General features: G+C 34.3%; 2 protein-coding genes across 9 annotated transcripts in view; one reads left to right on the top strand and one right to left on the bottom strand.

The window, feature by feature from the left end:
• The window catches only part of LOC143227400 (ecto-NOX disulfide-thiol exchanger 2-like), a 62,033-nt gene extending 59,914 nt beyond the window's left edge, over positions 1-2,119 (bottom strand). The window contains exon 1 of the mRNA XM_076458852.1: positions 1,982-2,119. The gene's annotated coding sequence lies outside the window, so the exon portion shown is untranslated. The remainder of the gene's footprint in view (positions 1-1,981) is intronic.
• A 5,472-nt stretch (positions 2,120-7,591) lies between these two features.
• LOC143225520 (RCC1 and BTB domain-containing protein 1-like) overlaps positions 7,592-24,260 on the top strand; it is a 49,702-nt gene continuing 33,033 nt past the window's right edge. For 3 of the 8 annotated variants that reach the window (XR_013013900.1, XM_076455122.1, XM_076455120.1), the window contains exons 1-5: positions 7,765-7,885; positions 8,029-8,210; positions 9,399-9,713; positions 11,060-11,301; positions 17,045-17,135. Coding sequence is in view for 6 of the 8 variants with exons in the window: in XM_076455122.1 (XP_076311237.1) it covers positions 9,512-9,713; positions 11,060-11,301; positions 17,045-17,135 (535 nt within the window). In the remaining 2 variants the exon portion in view is untranslated. Of the gene's footprint in view, positions 7,716-7,764; positions 7,886-7,947; positions 8,211-9,398; positions 9,714-11,059; positions 11,302-17,044; positions 17,136-24,260 lie in introns of those variants that run through there. The other 5 variants (XM_076455125.1, XM_076455123.1, XR_013013901.1 and 2 more) reach the window with 4 other exon arrangements.

The raw sequence follows: 24,260 nt of genomic DNA, 5'->3' as shown, positions 1-24,260 counted from the left end.
GGAATAGACCAAACAAAAGAACTTGTGAATGAGCATTCATTCTGTAGGAAGAACTCTGCTGAGACAAAATAACTTATTGGCCACGAAATTCATAACTCCTGAAATATAATAAGCAAGGAGAACAATCTAATGATTCTGGGCCAAGACGAAAACATTCAATTTCTAAAAACAAAGAGACCTGCAGTGAGTGCTCCCTTACTTGGAGATGAAAGAGTCCATGGTAGAATTGTCTGAGTAAAGCTCACTAAACTGCTAGAAGCTCTAAAATATTGATGATGAGAGTAGAATCCTTTTCTGACCAGAGGCTCATGAATTACATCTCTCCAATAGAATCTTCCCATTCCTGGTGAGAAGCATCTCTGAAAAGATGTACATCTGAATATTGAGGTAGGAGAAGGTTCCCCACTGTCATTTTCTCCTTGTTCCAAACACCAGCCAAGATTGAGCCAGCTGAAAACTGATAGTCACTGGACAATCCAGTGCATCCATGTAAATGTTCCATTGGTCTTGTAATAACCACTTAAGGGAACCCATGTGGGTCCAATCCAGTGGATACCCACATCACCAAAATTCCAATAGCAAGAGAAGAGGATAAAGCTTTTCCCATGCATGCACCAGTAAAAGAGGAAATGGATGTATTAGAAGAACAGTCTGATCCATGGCCAATAAAAATATAGGAGAAGGTTGGGCCCAACTGAAATGTGAAAAGAAAAATACCCCTAAATGGACGAGGTGTGTGTGTGTGTTTTCGTACACCACCCATGATCTTAAAGTGTGTGTGTGTTTTCTTATAGCAAAGCTACATCAGGCTATCTGCTGAGTCCAATGAGGGGAATTAAAGCCCTGATTTTAGTGTTGTAAATCCGTAGACTTTCTGCTGTACTAGCGGGAGACAATGGATGAGATACTGTACAGGGAAAAAAGGCTTCTCCTTCTTCATGATAAACCTAGCTCTTGCTAAAAAAAACCTCTGTTAAAAACCTCAAACAGCTTACCTACAAGTACAAAAGAAGAAGGATTACCAGTGATTTCTTGGGTCTCAAGTCCTAAACCCCTTCTTTTTAAAAGTAGGTATAACATTGATCATCTTCCAATAATTGGGAATTTCCCCTATGTCTCAAGAGTATTGGAAGATTCCCATTGAAACTTCCATCAACTCATTATTTGACCTTAAGGTGAACTTCTTCAGGGCCACATTTACTATCAATATGACTTCTAAAGCTTTTTAAAAACATTTTCTTCTATAGTAATAACACCTAGCTGAAAACCCTCATATTTAAACTTGTTAAACAATTAGATATCTTATTAACATATTGTTGATGAAAACATTGGCAAAAACATAATTGTTGTTTAATATTTAGCAACATATTATTTCTAAACAATAAAGCCCCAACATAAAAATCTTTAGTTCAATGACACGTTAATTTTACACTTCCAAAAATAATAAAATACTCTTCAAATCCATGTTAATGTTACAAACTGACAGCCTCTCAAGCTTCAATATGATACTCTTTACTCTTCCATTGTCACATTTATAACTATTCCAATGCCAAATTTTTTTTTATTTTTAACAAAAAATAAAAATACATGTTTTAGTAGTTCATTACTAATCTGAAACATGACCCAGGACCTGGTCAAGTTTGAGAAGTTTGAATTGGAATACCCTTCTTTGATAGTCGAACAAAATTCCCAAGGTTATTAAAACAATTATTAACAGTAATATTACAATTATTAGTATTAATAACAAGTAACATAATTATGTAAAATTATAGGTCTAGAGTATAGTGTAACAGTATATAGATTAGTACTAGTAGAAGCTGTACATATATACTTTTTTACAGTAGTGTCACTGAAGCCTAGACATGCAAATTGCAAAAAGTAAGAGTACAAGTTTAAAAAAAAAACGTTAGCTCCACAAACACCTTCTATCTCCACATCTGAATACTCATGCTTTTTAACCTACACTAAATTTTGTTCATACCACAAGAAATAAAAATTTCCGATCTAACACATTTGAAAATTCACCAACATGAAAACCTGAAATGCGTACTCCACTTATTCTTATTACATAGTTATCATTATCACGATACTAATTCACCATTTTTTGGATAGAGAAGATTAATAATAGCTTTTTCTTTTTGACTTTTCAATATTTTAACGATAGATGTATCTGTTTTCCACCTTTTAACTAATTATTCAGAAATAAATAGCCTTATTTTAGTTTTTCCCAAAAAATATTTAGAATAAATTACAGAAATTTAAGATATGAATTAGTAAAATTTAACATAACATATTTTCATCATAATGTCACGGGAAAACTTACAGTTTTAGATTTAGAAATTAAATATAATTTTTGTTTTTGTCATATTCACACGATTAGGGCGGCCCGGTATGGCCAGGTGGGTTAGGCGTTCAACTCGTAATCTGAGGGTCGCGGGTTTGAATCCCGGTCGCACCAAACATGCTCGCCCTTTTAGCCGTGGGAACGTTATAATGTGACGGTCAATCCCACTATTCGTTGGTAAAAGGCTAGCCCAAGAGTTGGCGGTGGGTGGTGATGACTAGCTGCCTTCCCTCTAGTCTTACACTGCTTAATTAGGGACGGCTAGAACAGATAGCCCTAGAAATTTATATGCAAAAACGGCTCGTTTGGGCTGAGAAAACACTTTACATAGAAGAGCGAACAACGTTTCGACCTTCTTCGGTCATCGTCAGGTTCACAAAGCTGAAACTGAAGGTAAAATTACAAATTTATATTTTCCAGAAACACCTAAAAACAACATCTTAAACGATTTTTTCAAAGAATTTTCTCACAAAACCATCAACATAATTTCACAAAACAGAAAACTAAAAAACAACCTTACAAAAAGAGACATTAATTCCATTAAAAACCTAAAACAAGACAAAAACATAAAAATTCTAAAAGCAGATAAAGGAAACTCTACAGTCATAATGAACACGAATGAATACATCCAAAAAAATGAATAACATCCTATCAGACACGAACAAATTTAAACAATTAAACACAAATCCAACATAGACACACGAGACACAACTGAACAAATTACTACTACAAATGAAAAAAGCCAACACAATTTCACAAACACTTTATTCCTACCTACGTAAAACTGACTCACGCACACCGCAAATATACGGCATCCCCAAACCTCATAAACCAGATTGTCCATTACGACCAATAATGTCCACATATGAATCGTTTAATTACAATCTTGGTAAATACATAGCATGGGCATTCTCCAAATATGTAACATCAGCCAGCTCATTCATCAAAGACTCTTTTAATTTCAAGTCTAATCTAAATCAACTTAATCATAAAGCCTTAATGGCCAGTTTCGATGTTATATCTCTCTTTACAGAAGTTCCAACCACTGAAGCCTGCAAGAAAGCCTTAGAACTCTATATCCGAGACCCTAACCCAACTATAGAAATTCCCAGTAACCAGTTAGCAACCCTCATAGAATTCACCACGATAAAGACAAACTTCATGTTCAACAACCAAAACTATATACAAACAAATGGCCTAAGCATGGGATACCCAGTATCACCAGTCCTAGCCAATATTTTTATGACACAAGTTGAAACACAAGCAATTAACACAGCATTACATCCACCACTATACTGGTACAGATATGTAGATGACACGGTTGCGGGATTTAAATCTACAGAACACATACTTAATTTTTTCAATCACATTAACTCTATACATCCCAACATTAACTTCACATGTGAACAGGAAGAAAGCTATCAAATATCATTTCTTAACCTCAAAATTACAAGAACTGACACACAATTCAAAACAGAAATCCACCGAAAAATCACCCATACTGGACTATACATTCCTTGGGACTCAGCACATGAAACAAAACAAAAACTCAACATACTAAGAAACCAAATAAACACAGCCGTAAAACTATGCTCACCAGATAAAATTAACGATGAATTAGACAAAATAAAACAATACTTCATCAACATCAATAAGTTTCCTCCACAAACCGTAGAAAACATTATAAGCACACACCTACACAGAAAGCAAAATCAACCAACTAAAGTAAATACAGCTCACGAATCAAAAAAAACCACGAAACCATATGCTGCTGTATACCATATATTCCTGACATCAGCAAACAAGTAACCAACATTTGGCAAAAATTAGTAACAAAATATGACATTCCAGTTAATACCAAATTTATTCAAAAACCCGGCACAAAACTGAGGTCTATACTATGTAAAAACTACACTGACAAACACCACACCAACATTATTTATAAAATACAATGTGATAACTGCCACGGCTTCTATATTGGAGAAACAAGTAGAAAAATGGAAACCAGATTCAAAGAACATAAAAAGTCACCTTCACACGTTTTCGAACACTGCAAGTCAAATAAACACAACATAACCATAGAAAACACTCAAATACTAAATAAAGAAACAAACATAAACAAATTCAAAATTAAGAAAGCCTTACTTATACAACAACTTAAACCCAAAATAGAGCAATACAAATATTTTACCTATATAATATACCTATATTAATATAATAAAATAAATAAAATTATATATTCAAACATCTAATACCGCCCTCTACATTTCGACACACAGTTACACAACCCCTTTCAAACATGTGGTCAGCTTCCGGTCAGTTACCTCTTTCTTTGTGAACCTGACGATGACCGAAGAAGGTCGAAACGTTGTTCGCTCTTCTATGTAAAGTGTTTTCTCAGCCCAAACGAGCCGTTTTTTGCATATAAATTTCTCAACAAGTGGGTTTCTCGTCATCACTGAAGATAGCCCTAGAGTAGCTTCGTGCGAAATTCCAAATTAAAAAAACAACATACGATTAGGTAATAACATGATAACAATGAATAGGGCCATAATGCCGCTGAACATGCTTTGCACTTTCAGCTGTGGATGCCAATATAAGAATGGCAGTTAAATCCTTATGACAAAGAGTGTTTCTGACTGGCTGTCTTTCTTTTAACTGATTGTGAAGGGTTAAAGGGAAGACTGCTAGCATGATTTTTACGGAAAGAATGGTTATCATGTAGGAACAAGTTTACATCTCTCATATTATTATTATTTCCAAGAAAAAAATGGTAACAGAGGGTATTATTTAACTTTAAAGGATAGGATAAAGGTATATCATATGTTTTCACCTGCTATAGTTATAGGGTCCGCCATGGCCAGGTAGTTAAGGCACTAGACTCGTAATTTGAGGGTCACAGGTTCGAATCCTCATCACACCAAACGCCCTTTCAGCCGTGGAGACGTTATAATGTGACGGCCAATCTGACTATTCGTTGGTAAAAGAGTAGCCCAAGAGTTGGCGGTGGGTGGTTATAACTAGCTGCCTTCTCTCTAGTCTTAGGCTGCTAAATTAGGGACGACAAGCGCAGATAGCCCTCGTGTAGCTTTGCGCGAAATTCAAAAACAAATAAAGGCACTCTATATTGCGGAGCCTGCGTAACGAGGACGGAAAACTATTTTTCACCCGCCTCATCTATCAACAAGTAGGATTCGAACCTGCTTGTTTTTTTAAATTTTCGTGCAAAGCTACTCGAGTGCTATCTGCGCTGGCCGTCTCTAATTTAGCAGTGTAAAACTAGAGGAGAGGCAGCTAGTCATCACTACCTACTGCCAACTCTTGGGGTACTCTTTTACCAACGAATAGCGGGAGTGACCGTTACTTTATAACGTCCCCACGTTTGAAAGAGCGAGCATGTTTGTTGCGACCGGGATTCGAACCCGCGATCCTCAGATTACGAGTCGAATGCCTTAACTCGCCGGGCCATGTCTTACACTGCTAAATTAGGGGCTGCTAGCGCAGATAGCCCTTGAGTAACTTTGCGTGAAATTCAAAACAAACAAACAAACAAAAGCTATAGTTATATAGGATATTTTATGTGTGTGTGTATGTTTTCTTATAGCAAAGCCACATCGGGCTATCTGCTGAGCTCACCGAGGGGACTCGAATCTCTGATTTTAGTGTTGTAAAACATATATCTAAAAACGGCTGGAATGGGTAGAGAAGGCATTAATAGAACCTGACGATGATTGAAGAAGGTTGAAATGTAGTTTGTTCCTCTATTAGTGCCTTCTCTACTCATTCCAGCCGTTTTTAAATATATAATTTTCTCTACAAGTGGGTTTTCTTGTCATCACGAATTAGTGTTGTAAATCCATAGACTTACCACTGTTCATGCGGAAGGAGTGACGATTATTTTATATTTCAGTATTTTGACAAACATTGGAGATCTAAGTAAAGGTTTATAATATGGCATTTTATTGACTGATTGATTGTTTGGAATTCAGTATAAAGCTGCACAATGGGCTATCTGTGCTCTTCTCACTACGGGTATCGAAACCCAGTTTATAGCGGTGTGAATCCACAGATATACTGCTCTGTCACTGGGCGTTTTTACAGTCGATACAAAAGATTGGTAAGATAAGATATAATATTTGTAAGATATCATAAAATTCATTCAAGTTGGTGGTTTTGATACAAAGCACAAAAAATCTGAAATTGCCAGATATGCATTGTTTGGCCGCAGCTATATGTGCAGGTTACCGTTTTTCAAGGAGAAAAAGTTTGAAAATATTTTTTGAAACAAAGTTTAAAGAGTTGAAAAATCAAGCAAAATGTCCAAAGAAATTCAAATGTTTACAAATACGTTTGACAATAAATTCTTTGGCCCTAGTCTTCTATTTCTCTTTTAATAGTTTCAAATTGATATTTCAAAATCAACAACGCTATTTGAGTTATCTCTGCCGTGCCAATCGCAGGGCTCGAATTCCGATTATTATCTTTATAAGATTCGAACAAAACTTATTAAAACGAATTTTCATTACTTAAAGTTCTATGGATATTAATCACACACGTGCAAAAACAATATCAACTTTTAATTTTCCATTGACTTATTTAACCCTGACTAAATAAATAAAGACATATGTTTGACAATTCTACATATTGATTTATTTTGTAATTATTCTTAATAAATTAGAATTTCTTTTTAATAATTATGTTGATTTTAATGAGTCGCGTCTTGTACGATAAAAATAATTTTTATAAATAGCCTAGTGTTGATATTTATAAATGTCACGTTTGTGAAAAATAATACTCAAAAACAAGGAATTGTTTGTTTGTTTTTTGAATTTCGAGTTGAACGCCTTAACCCACCTGGTGGCCTGGCATGGTCAAGCGCGTAAGGCGTGCGACTCGTAATCTGAGGGTCGCGGGTTCGCGCCCGCGTCGCGCTAAACATGCTCGCCCTCCCAGCCGTGGGGGCGTATTATGTGACGTTCAATCCCACTATTCGTTGGTAAAAGAGTAGCCCAAGAGTTGGCGGTGGGTGGTGATGATTAGCTGCCTTCCCTCTAGTCTTACACTGCTAAATTAGGGACGGCTAGCACAGATAGCCCTCGAGTAGCTTTGTGCGAAATTCCAAAACAAACAAATTAACCCACCTGGTCATGCCGGGCCCAAAATGTTGTGTCTTTGAGACTGTTTTATTGTGAAACTTTTGTTACTGAGGCTCATCTGACCTACTTTAGTTTTATATATTTTTGTATCACGTGGGAATAGTATATGTTAAAAATGAAAATTGAGAAAATTAAAAACATTACTGTAATTTAAAAACTTTCAAGTTCAACTTTTGATGATGTAGCTGTACAAACTTCGTATGTAACAGTTTGGGGTTAAGTGTGAAGCTTGAAATTAAGAAGCTAAAAATAGAATTAAAAAATCTTCAGTAAATGTTACGTTATAATACGCAGGGAAAAAAGCTAGCAATAGAAACCGGTTAAACTCAAGTGATACACTATTATTATTAAGTCCAATACTAGTACAAAAATATTACTACTAAAAGTTAGTAAAATGCGATGTAATTTTCGTAAATTATCATATCCTAAATTGTAGTACTAAATTAGTGGTACAGTAATACCAGGATTGTGTGTAGGTAATATCGATGTCGATCACGCATATTAAGATTGTTATATTTATACTTTCAGGACATGAAGACTGAATGATAAAACCTGTAGTTTGGGTTATACAGAAGTGTTTAACTCTTTCAAAATTGTTCTTCTTGGAAAAGAAAATCCATCATTTCTTGTCCCCCTATTGTAATATTTATCATGACATAGCCTGGGAACATAGCCCATTCAACCAACACCGTCAGACTTCTAAAGTTCAAGTGAGTGGCAACATGTGATAGTCCATATCTTCAAACATAGCACTTACTTTTAAACCGTTTTTAGTTATAAACTTCTACTTGAAAAGTATTTTGAACATATTTTAATGAATAATACTTCTAAAATGCAGTGTGCATGGTGCATACTTGTTAAAATAACATAATTACTATGTCAGATTAGAGGTAAAATTATAAACCATGGTACTGATTGAATAAAATAGAATTTAGTACTTAAAATTACATCTTCGTAGAAAATTGAATTAAAAATAGGTTTTCTTTCTCAATGACATGTGATAGGAATTTTGTATCAATCTTTATTTTATTAGCATAGATAGATTTTATGTGCATACTCTATTGAGGGAAAAAAACTGCAATTAACATTATATGTAAATTTGTTGGAATTCTGTTATAATGATATATACTAAATTTGTTTAATCTTGCATATCTTGGTAAATGTTCAGATGAAATATTTTTTGTTGAATTAAAAAAAATTCCATTATTATTAAGAGTCATCAGAGCTACTTTTTTTAAATTTGAATGCTTTGATGATGTGTTTTTAGCAAATATTTCTTATCAACTAGATTTTACCAATGTTTTTATGCTTTTATATTGAGTAATTTGCAAATACTTAATGTAACTATGTATTTTATATGATGATAAGCAAATTTTGGTAGTTATTGTTTAGCTAATATATTTTCAAAATACTATCCAACTTAATACCATATTTTGAATAGAAACATTAATTAAGTGAATTATTATGTCTCATTTCTGTATATTTGTTTTACTGTATGTATTCAAGTGGACTGGCATATTTGTTGATGTATTTTGTAGTTTTGTGGATTTTTTAATTTTAATTTCACCTTTTGTTCTGCCAATTATAGTGAATTTATTTATTATTTGTATCCTTTTCTAAAAACTGCAAGTAAGTGATTATTTGTAATTTTTATATGAAACTTCAGTAAATAATTCAGTTAATTGTTTAAAATGTTTAAAGACAGAAATTAAAAACTTTATATTTTCTGTTACATGCCCATCTTTCCTCATAAGATTTAACTAATTAGTTGATAGAACACAGAATACACAGTAAAAATATTTTTTTTAAGTTGAAGCGCGTTTTTTCTAAGAAAGTTTACAATATAAATAATGAAATTAATTCTTCACCTTTATAGTTTTTTTATTTTTATTTTTCAGGTTATAACTTTCTATGATTTTTAGGATGTATAATTGCACCAGATTTATTGATGCAGCATGTTATATGCCTGTGTCTGATTTTTTCAAATTTAAGATCGTAGCATGAAGCAACTATGACTGGTATTGACAAGTGGCTCATTTTAAGTACTCTTACACCGGACCTTTTGCTAAATGTGAAATTAGTATGTGTGTTTGGTAGCTCAGGGAATGAAGCCATTATTATAACCAAGGATGGTGAAGTATATGCACTTGGCTCAAACTGTAGTGGATGTCTTGGTTTGGGAGACTCTGAAGGAAGCCTTTGGCCAAAGAAAGGTTTATATGTTCCATAATATCTTAGACGTATGTGTAGTATATTGTATTGGGCAATTTTGAAAATTTTCTTATGTTATGTATCACACAGTTCATTTAAAATATGTGCTTCACCTTCCAAATATAACCTACTTAAAATAATCATGCTCAGCATGGCAAAGTGTGTTAAGGCATTTGACTCATAATCTGAGGGTCACGGGTTTGAATCCCGGTCGCACCAGACATGCTCGCCCTTTCAGCCATGGGGACGTTATAATGTTATGGTCAATCCCACTATTTGTTGGTAAAAGAGTAGCCCAAGAGTTGGTGGTGGGTGGTTATGACTAGCTGTATTCCCTCTGGTCTTACACTGCTAAATTAGGGACGGCTAGTGCAGATAGCCCTCGAGTAGCTTTGCACGAAAATTCAAAAACAAACAAAATAATAATTTTAAAAGTGATAAAAACAAAATGAATAAGATTTGTTTGAACATTAATTAGTGAAATTCATATTTATGAAATACATCTTTTGTATGCTAGTAAGTTGAACTTCAGCTATTAAATCTTAAATTATTTCTTTCTTAGATTTAAATTTAGTGCATCGTGATATGTGTTTTTAATGTTAAAGATAGATATTTGTGATTTCAATTAAACATTTTTCTCTATTTAACATTTGTCATTCTATGCAGATTCAAAATGAGAAGCAGTTGAAATTAGTATTCCTTAAATGCTGTTTTTATATCCTTCTCATTGTTTAAATTAAAAATTATTTTAAGTCTACTGCTTTCTTAAGTTTTGTTAGTTTTGACATTTAAACTGTAACTTTTGATTTCACTGTGTTTTAGTAGCATTTATAAATTTTGGTATGCAAAATAAATGAATAAAATCCCAGGCCAGACCTCCCCACCAAAAGAATTTCAAATAACATTGGACTAGCAAACAGCTGTACTTTGTACAACATATTTCATTCCTTTTAATAAACTGTAGAGATCTCTCTGTCTCTTTCTCACACACACACAATTTACAGTCAAACATAACTCTCAGACCCCTTTACTTTTGCTGGAATCTGCCACCTCATATCTTTCATGTTACTTGAAACCAACAAGGGACAGACATTGTTATACATAGTGTATTCTACAAAATACATTATGAGAAACAGACATTTTCAAATATAGTTAATTTTATAAATAACTTCAAATGTTTAATCATCATTATATTTTGTGTAACCATCAGTAATTTTGTGTTCCCAGTCATTAAACATGTGCTGTTTCTAACACATGTAGTCAATGTAGTATATGTTGTAGTAGATTAAGAACTTAAGTGGTAAATAAGAAACACTATCTGACAGCAGTTCTTTCTTTAATCTTATAGTGGATTCGTTATGCAAGAGAGGTATAAAAGACTTGGCCTGTGGAAGTGGACCTCATGTATTGGCCCTTACTGAAAGTGGAGACCTGTATAGCTGGGGGCATAATGGTTACTATCAGTTGGGAAATGGAAGTACTAATCAAGGATTGAACCCTGGACTTATAACTACAAATCTTGGTGGACTTAAAGTAATAGAAATAGCTTGTGGAAGTCATCACTCTATAGCCCTCACTTCAAATGGTGAGGTATGTATATAGAAAGAGTTTTAAAAAATATAATGAAATTGTTATAATTTAAATGTACGTGCTGGTGAAATATGGATGAATGAGAATTATTTTTGACTACCCAAAGTAAAATAAAAAGAAAGGACTGCATTAAAAACAACAAATCTGAACTTGTGATAAGTAACATTTTAAATAAATAAAAACAATTCCCCAGGAAATTAAAGATGTTGCATAAATTAAAAGTATTTTAATTGAAGTCTAGGGTATAGACTATAATGTGAGGTATAAAATGTGCCTTGGGTTTTGGAGGTGACTGAAGAAGTTGGATCCACATTGTAATGGGGATACACCATCTATCAAACTTAACCTCTCTTCGCTAGTCTTTTGTGAAGAAAGTCATAAAAATAAATAATCAAAAGAAATAGAAATAAGGAGAGTGAGGTGTGGGTGCTTAAGCTCACAATGTCCCACATGCATTAAATAAATATAAAGAAGTACAAATTAGAGAGATTTTGCCAAAAGTATTTATAGTTGTTAATAAGGTCATTTAACCATTTTGCTGCATTTTGTGACCAAAGTCACCTGAAAAAGTTTTTCTCTTTAAGTGCCTGAGTCAACAAAAGTCCACAAAGAACAAGAAATATGGTAATCTACAATAGTTGCTTGTAGGGAAGAAAAACATGTTTTACAGTTGATTCCTGTCAATTTCAGCAGTACAAGAAAAAATTTTGCATATTTTTTGGCTTTTTTTTCAAAAAGTAAACATTAATTCTGTACAGTCCTCATGTAAGCAAACATTATATTTAAATAAACTTTTCAAAATTCTGACTTTTATTTTTCATGGCAAAACTGACAACTTTGATAAACATTACCTAAAGAGTGATGTGTCAAAAGGGTTAATCAACTTGACATTATTTTAATGTAAATGTACACCTTATTGCATATAGAAGCTTGCATAGAGTTTTAAAATTGGTAGTTACAGTGGACTTACTGGGTGGTGTTTGGGAATTTTACTAGTTCATTTGATAACTTTGTTGGAATTTTATAGTAGTGTAATTTGTCTATGTGGTACTAATTTGTACTTTACTGCTACAATGGGGGCTGGAATGCTTACCTCAGGAGGTAAGTTTATCTTACTTACCACTACGTAATAGTACCTTATTTCATTTTTCTTTTTTTACATTGGAGAGCAGTCACCTTTCCACAGCTGTCTCCAGGCAGTAAAGGGTGATGTAGATGTGGGATGTTGTGGGTTTTAGTGCCCACCTCTTGCTTTCCTAATTTCTATTTTTTTAGCTTAATTTATTTTTATGAACTTCGTGTGAGACTGGTGTATGGAGGTTAAAGCTGATAGATGGAGTATTCCCAGCATAATGTGGGTCTTACTTCTGCAGTCACCTCTACAACCCAGGAAACATCGTATACCCTACGTTATAGCCCATACTCTGAGTGGGGATCATTTTTAACTTATGCAGCATTTTTAATTTTTTGAGGCTTGTTTTTGTTCATTTATATATGTTTGGGTAAAGTGCTATGGGGGTAGTATAATATGTAGATAGTAATGACAGACAGTTAGATTAGAAATACACTTCCTTCATAGTTTTCTACATTTAGTTAATATTAGATGGTATCAGCTAACAAAATGCTTTGTACTTTGTTTAATGTGAAGTAAAAAACACAAAATGTGCTACTTGACTTTGCTGATGTGTATATGAAAAATAAATCCCATTTTTATCAGCTGAGCATGGATTCTAGAAATATGCTTGGCTACTCAGTTCATCTGTGAGTTTGAACAGTTTTTGAAACCATGATGGAGCATATTGTGTTATTTCATAAAGATAATGTGATTTTATAAATAATGACATATATATTGCACTTTACAGTAGTTAAGAATAACAAAGGTAAGATTTTGTTAATTTCAGCCATAAGATTCTTATATTTACTTTCTTTCTTTCTTTTTTAATAATAGAATAATTTGTGTGTTTTTTTCAATTATCTGTGTTTTACAAACACTATCTTTGTATTTGTGATACTATCCTTTCACTTTGTGACTTAATAATCACAGACCTCTTCTTACCTTAAGGCTTATCTTTATGTGTGCATAAATATTCATTTCTTTTATATTTTACTGAACTTGCCAGCCACTTCTTTTCTTGGTATGTACTTAGTCATAATATGGTGTCACTGTTGGAAGTTTTCATTTTACCAAGTTATGAATAATGCTATTCCATATGCCCTTAGGTATTTGATTCTTCTCTGTGTGATATTCTACTGAATTCCAATAATTATTCTTGTTTCACTCTGGTTTGTAAGGATTCTTTAATGGTAGTACAACATCAAATGAATATGACAACTAGGTTTAAAGGTTAAATAAAGCTACATAGCAGATAAATGCAACAAGTTGCAAATTTACATTTTTATTCAACAACAGATTTATAAGAATGAAATCTGACATTTAATTCATAGATTCAGTAGATTTGTTATTTGAATGATTTTTTTTCAGACATTTTTATGTAGTTACCTGTTGGTGCAGTTGAAAAATATATTTCATGTTTAATGGGGTAACTTATACTCAAGTTGGTGGAATTAGTATAGGATTAAGATTGAAACTTGCTATGAACAGCTTCTGTTTTTATGAAAAACAGTGTTTATAAAAATATCCTGCTGGCTTTTAAACCAGTAATATAGAAGATATGAAGATGAAACATTTAATGTTTTTCATCACAAATTAATGTTAACATATTTTTAAAGTATTTGAATAATAAGTATCCAAATGTTAAATTTATGGTTGAAAGTTAAAAAAAAAATTACATTTTGTTTTCCAAATTTGTATACAATCTGCATACATGTTTGTATACATGTTTCAAATTGATGTGTTATATAAAATTGGTCTTTTCAGTGCTGTTTCTCACCATGATAGTTTTGCTTCTGAAGCATTTAAAGTGAATTTAGTTAAAATACTTCTTACTTATGTTTCCAGGATTGAAGCAGTTGTGCAACTTATTTGATGGAATAACTTGCTTTATTTTTTTTAATGCAATAAATTTGATAGTAACATCACTGCTAATAAAATTAAGGAAATAACTACACTTACTGTGAAATGGGGTAGTTAGATACAAAATGTACTTTATCTGTTAATTTGAAAGAACTATTGGTTAGATTGTCATAATGTTTCCATAATAATAACTTCAGTATTTGAGCTTTTAGTGAAACACCATGTACACAGCTTTTGTAGAGGATTCATTTTGCTTTTTATCATACCTGATAATTATGCTGTAAGTTTACATCCTTTTCCAAATCTGTGGTTTCTCTTAGATGTTTTATTGTTCATTATGTTAAATATGTAAGACAAGGCATGTTAGTTTTGTACACTTTTTGTGGATGTTTAAACATATGTAAGCTCACCATATACACTCTAGTGTTGGAGAAAAAGTGATACTTTATATTAAAAAAGCAAATCTTGAATGCTATGATGCACTCTTGGGGCATTATCCTGCATTTTATGGTAACCCTAAAATTTTAAAGTTTGACGTGGCTTAAAATCCTTCATGTTACCTAAAAATAAGTCATAATATATTGAGGCATTTTCTGTCACAAGCAGACTTAATTCACAAATAAAAATTAAATCTGTGTTTAAATCTATTATGAAAAATTTTTTATGTTATGGATCTGATATCTAAGATTAAAAGTTTACTTGTCATTTACAAATTTACATGATCTACTTATGTAAGAGACTACCACTAGGTGCCTGCATATTTGTTTAAAAGAACACTTTTCCAGAAAATCTGTACTTCTTACTGTGTTTAAACGATGTGTAATACTGACCTTACTTGAGATATTTTTGGATAAGTTAGTTGAACTGAACTGAAGATGAAGAACAGTTGAAGATTCATTAGAGTGATAACTGCCTAATTGAAGCCAAGTGTAAACATACAAAATATGGTGAAATCAACACAAAAGTTTGCCCTTATATTTTGATATATATTTGGAAATTACAAAAAAAATTTTAAAAAATTAGAGGTTTACGTATGGAAAGGCTTTTTTCTTGGACTAGACTTGCTTTAAATGAGCTATGTTGTTTTGTTAAACTGTAACTTGGTTTTAATACAATTTCTTTATAAATAAGGGTGCAAGTATAGCTATTGATTTTTATTCTTTGATTGTGGCTTTTACATGTATGTATGTATCTTGTGTAATGTAGTTTTTATAGATATTTAAAGCAATATTCTGAAGCAATAATTTTTAATGTTATATCTACTCCATGCCATAAAGTAAGTGTATAAATATAGTAAGGTTACATAAAATAGATCTTAATGATTCAAAATAATTTCATGAGTAAAAATAAAGAAGCTGTTGTTTATGTTTGCAACTCAATATATTTCAAGTAATATTTTACCAATCTGGAAAAAAGAAAGGTGCTAAGAGAGATTACAGCATTTAAAGAAGCATTTTCATTCTTAATTGTGTTGTTAAAGTGTATGCAAAAATCCTAGAACAAAAGGTAAGGTATAAGGTTAAACATTTTTTAAGTGAAGCACAGTTTAGTTTTAGGAAAGGCAGAGATTGCACCAGTATAATTTAATAAGAATGCCATTGAACACCAACAATAATTGAATATTATCTTTATAGATCAAGAAAAAGTATCTGATCATGTTAACAAAAATAACTTGTGGAAAGTACTTGAAGAGTATGGGGTGCAAGGTCAGCTTGTTGACAACACAGAATTAAAGTGTTGTGAGAACTACGAATGGACTCCCTAATTGGTTCCAAATATCATCTGGGTTGATACAATGCTGTCTTATTCCATATTGTTTCCATCATTTACATGGAACAAATCAGCAAAGAAGCAAATCTGAATACAGAACATTTTGCTGATGACCAAAGTCTGATATAACCAAGTGAAGAACTACATAATCATGCAAATAACCTCAACAACAACTGTTAAAGATGTGATATTAAAATCAGCATGGGAAAAACAGAAGCAGTTCTAGTAAGTAGAACATTACATCAGTAAATGTCAATTTTAATAACTGTACCAGGTTGCAGTAGGTCAATGAATTCAAATACTTGAAAAGTATTTTCATAGAAGATGGAAGAATAGATAGAGAAATTGAAATAAGAATACAGAGTGTGAACTACATAAACTACCAGTTAATTCCTCTCCTGAAACACCTAAATATGTCAATGAAAGTAAAGTATAAATTGATAAACACTATCTTTGTACCAATCCTATGTTAAGATTTTCAAATATGGACTCATAATAAAAATCAGGAACAAAAAAATCATCACTTGCAAAATGAAATGCTTATGGAAAGCTGCTAACATCACTAAAAGAGATAAAATAAGAAATAAACATGTCAGAGAAATGTTTAGAACAGCTACAATCAAGAAGTACATTGAGGAGAAAATAATTAAGTGGTTTGGTCACACAGTGAGAATGCAGCCTGACCAACTAGTGGCACAAACATATAATATGAAATTAACAGGATTATAAATAAGTGGGTGACTGAGGAACAGAAGGCTCAATGATGTGACTGAAACTCTAAATAAAAACAGCCTTACACTGACCCAGGCCTCTCACTTTCCATTGGAAGGGCAGCTGTATCTTTCCACAATGGCAGATACAGACAGAAAAAATAAGTAATGTCTTGATTAAACTTATCAAAAAGTTATAAGAATGCAATTTATCTTGTTGAATGACTTTTGTATCAATGAAATATAATTATACTTTGCTTTAAGTTTGAGACACTATTGCTGCTTTTAGGTTTATGCTTGGGGACAAAACAGTTATGGCCAAGTAGGATTGGGCTCAACAACAAATCAACCTACACCTAGAAAAGTAACATCTGGAATTGGTATGTTGGACCATTTGAATGCAAATAATTTATTAAAGCATTTTATCAGTAGGGTAACATTTTTATGGTTGTTTTTTAATAATCAGTACAAACATTAAAAAAAAAAGCATTGAGTGATGCATTTATTACATTAAGTGCATTGTGGTTAAGTTTATCTGTTGTAATTTAAATGGTTAGTCTTATTTAATGCATTTTTTTTAAGTTTAGCATCATCATATTTAGAGCTTAAACATCTAACTAGTATCACTGAGAGTCAGTGTAAATGAATTAATATAATTTTTGGAAGTTTATTGATTTTAATTTAAACACACCATAAACAGAAATTTTAGTATGCAAAGTGTGAGAAAATTTTACTTATGATAAAGATATCAAGAAATTTTTTTATCAAAAAGATGTAGAAAAAAATATAAAAAGATATATGTTTTATATGTTTATGAATTTTAATGATTCCAACATGGTTCTCATGCAAATCATCATGATTCACTTCACCACCAATGACATACTCATGTGAAACATGTGACTCCCTCTGTACACCTCTTACTTGATATTTTTTTCCAATTTTTCTTTGGTAGTACTTCTGCTTAGATGTGGTCCTTTTTTTCACGTTTCACATTTAGGTTTAGTATACCTGTGAAGTGGGATTCAGTTAGGCCTATTATGGTGTTTTTTAATTTTGTTTCTCAGGTGTGTGATGTTTTGCTCCTTGCCTGTATTTTCTGTGAATCATGTCCTTCTGTATTACCTGATTTAACTTTGCATTCATATTTTATTCCCTCCCTCCTGGATATCCAGGTGCATGCTGACTAATTTGCCTCACGGTTGATAGGATTAGTATGCCTTGCCCCTCACAGGGTTTGGATTAGTTTTTCTTACATATTATCATGCAGACTGTGCTTCTATAGACCAATAATTGTTAGTTTATGTTCCTACCTATCTGGGGAGGTGATCCCTGAAGCTTCTATAACTCTGTCCCATGCCCAATTTTCCACCTTTGTCTTATCCTCACAACTCTTTTATGGTATTTCTCTATCATCCATCTCCTCTCTGAGGGCTCTTTATTGGAATCCTACGGGCCTTCCAGTGACATCCTCTCCCTTCATTCCTTCATATTGACTTGTTTGTCATCCTTGGCTTTGCATATGTGGTTTCTCTCTTGGGATCCTCTCAGTCAGGATGTTGGCATCTTATCCTTGGGATTTATGTAAAGCCCCAATTTTGTGATGTTATGTATTTGATGGATTTGCAAATCTTGGAGTCTTGGGTTGCATCAGTACAACAGCAGTCTACCCTTTCCAATGTTGTTGCTTGCTTGTCTCAGCTAGAGCCCAATATGGCATCTGTTCAGTCTTCCATCCTTCCACTTCCCAATCCTTACATGTCCCTTCTCTTTTCAGCATCTCTTGTTTTCTTCAATGATGCATAGCATGTTGCCAACAGTATTGGTGATTGCCTGGTGGGTTTTGGTATTACAGGAGAGTTTTTGTCATCGGTAGTGTCTTTTGTTAAGGATCATTGGGTTCTTCAAGTTTTATCAGAAGGTTTTATGACCCTGTTTCTTTCCTCACTTCCTATGTCTCCTATACCTTTTTACTTCCCTCTTCCCCAGGATCAAATGCTTCCTCTTACCCGCTCAGCGTGGGTTCCAACAACAGTACTTTGCCATGGACCATCTCATTCAGGTCAATCAAGAAAGCCTTTCTCAAGAGACAACATTTTGTTTCTGTATTTTTGACCTTGAGAAGGCTTATGATACAAAGTGGAGATATGGCATCTTGTGAGACCTTCACTTGTATGGGTTTTGTGGCCATTTACCAATTTTTATTAAACATTTTTTAATAAACTGGTGATTCCAAGTCCATGTGGGTTTGAAACTTTCCTGTTTTTTTCCACAGGAATTTGGAGTCCCTTGGAGCTGTGTCTTGAGTGTTACACTTTTCATTATAAAGACTAATGCCATCAGTGGACAACTCCTCCCTACAGTTGCAAACAGTCTCTATGTCAGTGACTTCCACATTTGTTTCAGTCATTGAGCATGAGGTTTATTGAATGGCAGCTGCAGACTGCCCTTAATCACTTAATGAGGTAGACTACAGCAAATGGTTTTACCTTATTTCACTCCAAAACTGTTTGCATGCACTTCTGCTGCCAACAGGGTATTCATCCAGATCTTGAGCTCAGTTTTGGAGAAGTTGTGCTAACCGTGGTCCTTGAGACAAAGTTCTTGGGGCTTATCTTAACCATAAGCTGACCTTTATACCACAAGTCAAGCAGCAACAAGTCAAATGTACAAGAACCAAGGGGTTCAATGTTTTATGCTAAAGATATATCATACTCTTATTCAATCAAAACAAGATTATGGATCACTGGTCTATGGCTCTGCCAGGACCTCAGCCTTGAAGATGTTGGACCCCATTCATCATCAGGGACTTTGGCTCTGCACTGGGGCTTTCTGCATTTCCCCAGTCCAGAACTTGTACACAGAGTCTCATGAACCTCCTCTACACTTCTGCAGTTTGCAACTGTCTTTACTGTGTGCTTCTATCCTTACCACAGCATCCCACCTGGGATTGTGTCTTCCTTCCGTAGTGGGTTGTAATTTTTTAGAATAGATGGCCTGCCATTGTTCCTTTTGGCCTTCATATCCAGGCATAGTTGGATGAATTGGGTCTGTCCTTGGATAGCATAGTTATCTGCTGATCAGCTCATCCCACTATGGCTAATTATCATCTCCAAATGTGACCTTTCTTTGAGCCATAGATATTGAGAAGATAGATATTCCTGATTGGAAGTATCAACTTAAATTTTCCAAACATCTTTTGAACCATCCTTCCATTTCCATTTATACTGATGGTTCAAAATCATATGACTCTGTGGGCTCTGCCATGGCTTGTTGGGATTTAATTGTTGTACACAGAATCCCCTCTATACTTTCTGTGTTCACTGCTGAATTCTATGCCATTTCTCTTGCCCTGAATCACATAGAAGCTATGCAGTACACAAACTGTACTATTTATACTGACTTGTTTAGCTCTTTATTGGCCATGGAATCACTTCATGTTAGTTCTCACCCTGTTATTGTTGATATTCAAAACTCACTGACCCATTTCTCTCTCTCATCTGCTTCTATCCAGTTTTTATGGATACCAGGCCATGTCGGTATTCATGAGAATGAGCTCACTGACATTGCAGGTAAGTTGTCTGCTCTGGTACTATCACTGCCATGCCTGTCCCGGTCCTGGATTCAAAGCTTGGCTCTGTGCCAGTTGGCAGTCAACTTGGAGTGAGCAACATGATAACAAGCTTTGCCTCCATAAGATTGGAAAGAGGAAGTTTTTCTGGCTAGGCTACACATTGGTCACAGTTTTTTGACTTTGCTTTCTTTTGTCTGGTATGATGCACCAATGTGTAGTGTGTGTGACACTCAGGTCAAAATAGTCTATATTTTACTGCCATGTTGTTATTATGATCAAGAGCAATGGCACTATTTTAAACATATTTTTACCATGGGTTCACCCTTGATGTTGGACAGTGTCATTTGTGAGAGCGACACTGTCCACTTCAGTTGCATTTTTAAATTTTAAAGGGCCATTGATCTTTTTAACTCTATTTAAGAATTTAATTTGAAAATTGGACTATGTTTTTTTAGCATGACTTCTTTTTTACAAATTTTAATGATTTTACTTTTTACCTTTTCCACTGGTTGCTTGGCACAGTAGCACAGCTGTTTTGTGCCAATAAATGCTAAACAACCAATCGACCAACCAGGACCAAATGTTCGGCTAGCATCCATCGATGGTGGCCCAAGACCTACCTCTGCAGGCCATCAGACCTGTTCTACATACTTCCAGGTTTCTATTCCAGTCTCTTTGTTGTTTCCAAGAAAACCAGGAACTGGGCCCTTGTCATCAGTTTGTCCCACCTCAATCAATTTGTTCAAGTGCATTGTTTTACTGTAAAATAATTTCTTATCCTGTGGTGGACATTTTCTCCCATCTTGTGGATGACTAGAATGGATTTTACCAATGCTTATTTACATATCCTTATCTCCACATGGTTTCATCCATATCTTAGGTTTGTCCATCATGGGGTGGTTTACCAATTTTTTAGACTTTCTTCTACCACTTATGTTTTCTATCTGGTGGTCAGAGCATTTGCTTGCCATCTTCATGCTATGGGGCTGCAATTCCACCATTATGTGGATGATTGGCTTCTTCTGGCTCATTCTAAATATGTTAGCTTCTTCGATTGGCTGATTATGTGGGCTGGTTAATCAAATTGGAAAAGTCCTTCCTCTATCCAACCCAATATCTTGTCCATTTAGATACCTTTTTTGACACTTATCTCAACCAGGCCCAACTTTCTCCTTTACAACTTCATTCCATGGAATTATCAGTTTGTTTTACTTTTTCAGCTTCTTCACTTTCCAGTCATAGGATTCTGTCAATTTTGAATTTGTGGCTTTTGGTGATGTTGCTGGTCTTGCTCAGTTGTGCACATATGCAATCCCTTCATTGGGCTCTTTACAATCAATGGAACCTTGTTTGGAATCCCTGGGCAGCTTCAATTACTCTTTCTCCTATCCTGCTGAATGATCTGCTTTGGTGGTTGGAAAAGGTCCATTCGGATATACCCCTAAGGCTGAGGTGCAGTTACCAAGAGGCTTCAGTTCAGTGGTCTCTTAATGAGAAGCTCTTACATGTCAGTGCCCTTGAACTTCTTGCAGTCAGTCAGACTTTGAATCACTTCATTTCTTTCACCAAACATTGTTTGGTGATGAGCCATTCTGACAATTCTACATTGGTAGTAGATATTAATCACCAAGAAGGCACCCAGCCAAGATTGTTCTGTTTTTGAACATTGGATCTCCAATATAGGGCCCATACCCATCACATTCATTTCACTGCATGTAAAGTTCTGGATGCTTTCAATATATTAGTGGCCTGGTCTTTTAGACAGGGATCTTAATGTGGTTCTCCATTGCCCCACTTTATCTCCGTTTGAAACTATTTCCTTATGCTCCATGTTTCACTCTTCCCTTAAAACATGTGTTTCTTCTTAGTCTGTGGATATCAAAGGTCTGATTTATTTACCATATACCAATATTTCATATACTCTTTTACTACCCTACCTATTTTTTCCTTTATCCAGATCATTCCATCCTTCTAAAGACCCCAGTGGCTAGAGAGAGTAATTTCTCCTTTTTGCTTATATTCCTTTAATTTCTCTTTTCTAGTCTCTTCCTGATCCATATGTACTTCCATGTTCAGTTCGTACCCTCATTTTTGTATTTACCTGTGCTGTTTCCTTTTTTTTGGTTTCCATTTTTTGACTCTTTATCCCTTGACAGTCTTCTTCTGTTTATGAGCTTTTCCCTTCTATCTCCACCAGTTGGGTTTGAAGATTCATTCAATTGGCTTGTTCGTACTTGCCTTCTTCCCAATGGAATTTGTTCTGGGTATCTTTTCATTAATTCATCACTTCACATTTTACCTTGCTTCTTGTCTTCATCAGCCACTGAAGGAAATCCTACATTCAAGCATGTGGACTATGCCTAATATACTAATCTCCAATTATTTTGCATGACATTGTAGTTTCTTCTTTGTTGGGTTTTTGTTTTCCATTTGTACCTGTTCTTCAAGTTTCTGTGTGAATCTGACTGAGTAAGTTTATATTCATACTTTCTTTTTCCTTTTAGAGATCCTTGATTCATATCTCATTAATATGGATCCAGTTCTGTGGTGGGTTGTGTCTAATCAAGTTAAGTTGAGGTGTTCCACAAGATCGTTTTTAGGTGAATATCCTTATGAGTTACTTGCTTCTTAAAATTGCTCATTCCTGATCATGCTATCCTTGGACTTCATGGATAAAGCAGAAGGGGATTGCTGCTTCTTTCTGCTTTACAAAATAGGGTTTTGTGGTAATCCATTGCAATGTCTTCACACTCTCTACTATGTTTTTTCCCCCCATTTCTTGTAGTGGAGCAAGAGAATTCTTACCATTTCTAAGTTGCTGAAGTGGTGGACCATGGAGATATCCTTTTGAATATGAGATATACAATATAAACAATAGATTCCATGCAGTTGAGAGTACGGCAGGGTGTTCTGATGATTTGGAAGACAACATGCCTTCCAAATGAATGTTCCATCTTCTATGGTTTGTTCAAAAGATGTAGCTTTGGAGTGTGCTGTCATAATGATTGATGCCCAGCCTGGCCAGGTGGTCAAGGCACTCAACCCATAATCTGAAGGTCACGGGTTCAAATCCCTGTCACACCAAACATGCTCGCCCTTTCAGCCGTTGGGCGTTATAATGTCACAGTCAGTCCCACTATTCATTGGTTAATGAGTAACCCAAGAGATGGCAGTTGGTGGTGATGACTATCTGCCTTCCTCCAGTATTACACTGCTATATTAGGGAGGGCTAATGCAGATAGCCCTTGTGTAGCTTTACGAGAAATTCAAAAAACAAACAAATGTAATAATTGGGATCCCTCTTGAATGTCAGTTTCTGGAGGGGATAAAATTTGGAATTTAGAGCTGACCCAGAAAACATAATGTCTACATTCACATTATACCAGTTGGAACCTCTTATTCTAACCCTGCACAAATGTTGGTTCCTAGGGTTTGAGTTTTGGGTTTAGGGCTGAACATCATATTGTTACACATGTTGTGCATTTGGAATCCTTTATCCTACTCCAATATGGATGTTGGTTCCCAGCAGTTGTTTTGGATTTAAATATGAATTAGTTAATGTAAGTCCTCACACATATGTTCAAGGTTGCTCTGCTTTTTCCTCTTATTAGAGGGTTCCCTCATTAGGTTATCCTTCAAATGATTTCAAAGGAATTCCACTCCCAGTCCTTTCACCTATTTGGTGTGGGATTCCAGCTGTGTCTGTTAGTGGAAGTAGGGTACCTTGTCTGAAGTTATTACTTTCCTACAATGAAGTAGTTTTCTTACACATACTTACTTCCACTCTTCCTCTCCACTATTAAACAGTCTTTATGTTTCTGCCTAAACTTGAAGCGATAGATTGGATAGCATAGAGGGATTTACGTGAGCCATGTGTGTTTGTAGTGCTTTCAGTTGGTGATGATATGATGCATGGTATTTTGCATGTAAGAAT

Source organism: Tachypleus tridentatus, chromosome 9, assembly GCF_004210375.1.
Source record: "Tachypleus tridentatus isolate NWPU-2018 chromosome 9, ASM421037v1, whole genome shotgun sequence".
Taxonomy (NCBI): Eukaryota; Metazoa; Arthropoda; class Merostomata; order Xiphosura; family Limulidae; genus Tachypleus; species Tachypleus tridentatus.
Note: the sequence above shows the minus strand (reverse complement) of the source record. Positions and strands in the feature narration are given on the sequence as shown.